Source organism: Sycon ciliatum, chromosome 6 (genome assembly GCF_964019385.1).
Source record: "Sycon ciliatum chromosome 6, ocSycCili1.1, whole genome shotgun sequence".
Lineage (NCBI taxonomy): Eukaryota > Metazoa > Porifera > Calcarea > Leucosolenida > Sycettidae > Sycon > Sycon ciliatum.
In genome coordinates this window covers 14,407,679-14,410,790 of record NC_088648.1, presented here as the reverse complement: position 1 = coordinate 14,410,790, position 3,112 = coordinate 14,407,679, and the positions used below count along the sequence as shown (strand labels likewise).

The 3,112-nt window shown below is 42.1% G+C and overlaps 1 protein-coding gene across 1 annotated transcript in view; it reads right to left on the bottom strand.

The window, feature by feature from the left end:
* Positions 1-292: 292 nt before the first annotated feature.
* The window catches only part of LOC135819440 (fibrillin-1-like), a 27,880-nt gene continuing 25,060 nt past the window's right edge, over positions 293-3,112 (bottom strand). The window contains exons 17-18 of the mRNA XM_065332651.1: positions 2,461-2,804; positions 293-605 (exon numbers count right to left, since the gene is read on the bottom strand). Coding sequence (XP_065188723.1) covers positions 603-605; positions 2,461-2,804 — 347 coding nt within the window. The 3' untranslated portion in view covers positions 293-602. The remainder of the gene's footprint in view (positions 606-2,460; positions 2,805-3,112) is intronic.

The following is a 3,112-nucleotide window of genomic DNA, read 5'->3' as shown; positions in this document are numbered from 1 at the left end:
CAGATGTGTACGGTATTATGGCGCAAAGATCCGATTCCGCTCGACCAAGACCCTATGCAGAGCTGTATCAGGCGTTGCACACTCTGGGGGGGGGGGTTATGTACTCTTGCTATTGGGGGTCTCAACAGACATAAGGGCCATGGCGCCAGGGACCATTGGCAAGCCGTGAAACGTCAACGGTAACGAGTTCATCATAAGTTCATAACGCACGTGAACCCGGCGTGGTTTAGGATTAGCTTCTCTCGTTCACAACCCGTCGCGCGAGTCGCCTGCTTTCCAGTTTCAATCAGTTTGTAATATTTTTATTGGCAATGATTGTTGATGTTAAACAACAACACCGAATGGAACAAATTGAATTTCCACGATCATATCCGTGGCTATCTGTTCAGAAGGAGTGACTTGAATTTTCCAAGTAACCAAAATAACAAAAATGCAGTTGTGTGCTAATGCTTCAAAGAGTATGCTCGATTACATAACAAATAAGCAAAGCAATGTCGTCAGCTGTTGAATATAGATGGAATAATTCATCCCGACCACTGCCAATTCAAACTGTACGGCGAGCTACTTGACTTGAATCAATCCCTTGAGCGTTGCCTGTTCTCTCACTGGAGACACACGAACAAGGTAGTGAGAAAGTAAACCCAACACACGAGAATGACCAGTGAAAACAATGTGAAATGCAGACCATGAAGGTTCAAAAGATGCTGAGTAGCAGCAGCGAACCCTGGTACCACTACAAATGCGTCAACATTATCATTGACGTTATCACTGACGTAATCACTGACGTCAGGTTTAAGAAGTATTCACACCACCGATAACCACGTGAAATACGATTTCAAATGCCGTGCCAAAATATATATCTACTTTTCATAAGCATTCCCCGTCAACGTTCCCTTTCTCAATGATCTCTTAATGATTCGCACATTTATAACTACCGAGATAAGGCAAGCAGGCAAATGAGATCAGATGGGCATTGAGCGTTTTTTCGCAAATGAAAGCTTCACCTGTTCTAGTAAAAGGATAACCCGCGTTTGGGGCGATTTAAGTGGAAATCGCAGTAATCCACGTGGGGTCCTCTATAAGTATGTATTATTGCACGAAATAAATAAAGGACATATTGAACAAGTAAAAGATCGAGCTAAAGATGAGGTCTTTTACGATATCTAGATCTCCTGTATTGACCGAGCATGAGAGGAACACTTGATGTATCATGACATAGTATACCTGAACTTTATTTTGCTTTGTTTATAGAAAGTAAGGACCGCGGTTGGTGCGAACCGACGCTCGCACCTCTAGCTGGCGAACATTTTAATTTTCGAAAATTGGACGTTAGTGAGAAGGCCTGGCTCGATGTGAGCGCTCTGGGGAGTTGGAGCCGTGGCGAAGAGGCTTTTTTTATGTAAGGCTTTTTTGCCCAGATGCCCCTTCCTATCGCTTCAAATCTCTCAGCGCTCTCTACACACAACATGAGGATTCTAAGCGTCGCGAGTTCTCAATATGCAGCGTGGTTCTTTCACCCCTCTAGTGTTCGGTACTCATGGTGGTTGTTTTTTTGTTTGTTTGTTAGTTTTTAATTATTTCAGTTCGTTGCCTCAACAGTACAAAGTACAAATATCAAGAGGGACGAACGAAAAGAGAAAATAAAACAGAGCAGAGAGGAAGATGCAACTGAAAGGAAAGGAAAACTGAGAGAAACGGAGAAGGAATGTGGACTGGGCGGATTCATGAACCATTACTAGAGAGAAACGGAGAAGGAATGGTTGTAGTCCGTTGAGCACGGGTTTTTAAAAACGTCTCTGTCCCTTACAATGTGAGTCTTCTGGTAGCGAATACTCCCTTGTCATGAGTCTGCTGCGTGCCCGTCTCTCTTTCTCCTTACTGAGATCCAGTATTCTTTGTATCCGTGGTGCTCGTTCTCGTCGGGGTTTCCCCGTCCAACGTGTTGTGGATAGTTCTGTCGTGGTGGCTGAGTCTCGGCTTGTTACGTCATTTTCTGATCTTCTATGCTGTGTCTACTTGTTTATCAATTTTTTTTGTTTTTGTTTTGTTTTTGATTTTTCTGGATGAAGGTATTAGTCATGAACTTCTAAGTTTGAAGTTGTTAGTGTTCTTATTATCAGTACAATGTTTTTTGTTTGTTTTGTTATGATTTTTCTCCTTTTGAATTGAGTTTATTGATTGGAGAGGTAAAAATATATTATAACAAGGGACCTCGTGTATATCGCCTCGGTTTTTATACTGGTCTATATTTCTCGATATACACTCGGTCCCTTGTTATAATATATACAATCATATTATTTGACTGCTTAGGTATAGCAATAATCAATGGAAGTCAATAATCAGAGAGTGATAATAAAATGTATCCCTCAAATATTAGTGTTTGCCTGCTGTTACCATTACGTCATTATGAATATATGTGTCTGCTTTTAAACTGGTCAGGTCATAGCCACCTAATCTTACCAACTGCTGGCAGGCTGGTATGCACATGGCAGCCTTAGCTCCGGGAAATACTTGGTTCCGCTGTGCCTGCGATAGTCGAGATGTACTTAACTCTCCATTGACACTCATGGTCATGGTGTTAGCTGCTCCATTAGCATAAAAGAACACAGTCGTGAAGTTATGCTCCGGGAATTTCTCCCTGTGCGTGTTGAGCACAAACTTGATACAGGGCAAATCAGCGGAGGTTGGCAAACGACTTTCTGGACTTCCTGCGCAGTTTACAATGTGATTGTTATAGGTTTGCAACGGATTATCCTCATTCTGGTAGAGTACGTATTGAATGCCACTTCCTGGGCATGTATGCACTAAAAGCAAAGGCAGGCATGTGCAGACAAGACACTTTGAAAACAAGTAAATGCCACTTCCTTGGCATGTAAATACTAAATGCAAAGGCAGGCATGTGCAAACAAGACACCGTGTAAACATAATGCTCGTTTGGCTTCTTTTAAAAAAGCTGGATGACGATTCTATAGTCTCATGATGCCGAATATAATGCCGACATTATCCGCTGGACCCTACTTGTGGCTGAATTAAAGCTGCTGTCTGCAATACATTGAATATAATGCTCTTCCTTTTTATTCCACCCGTAGACCACTGAAAATACCGCTTTAAT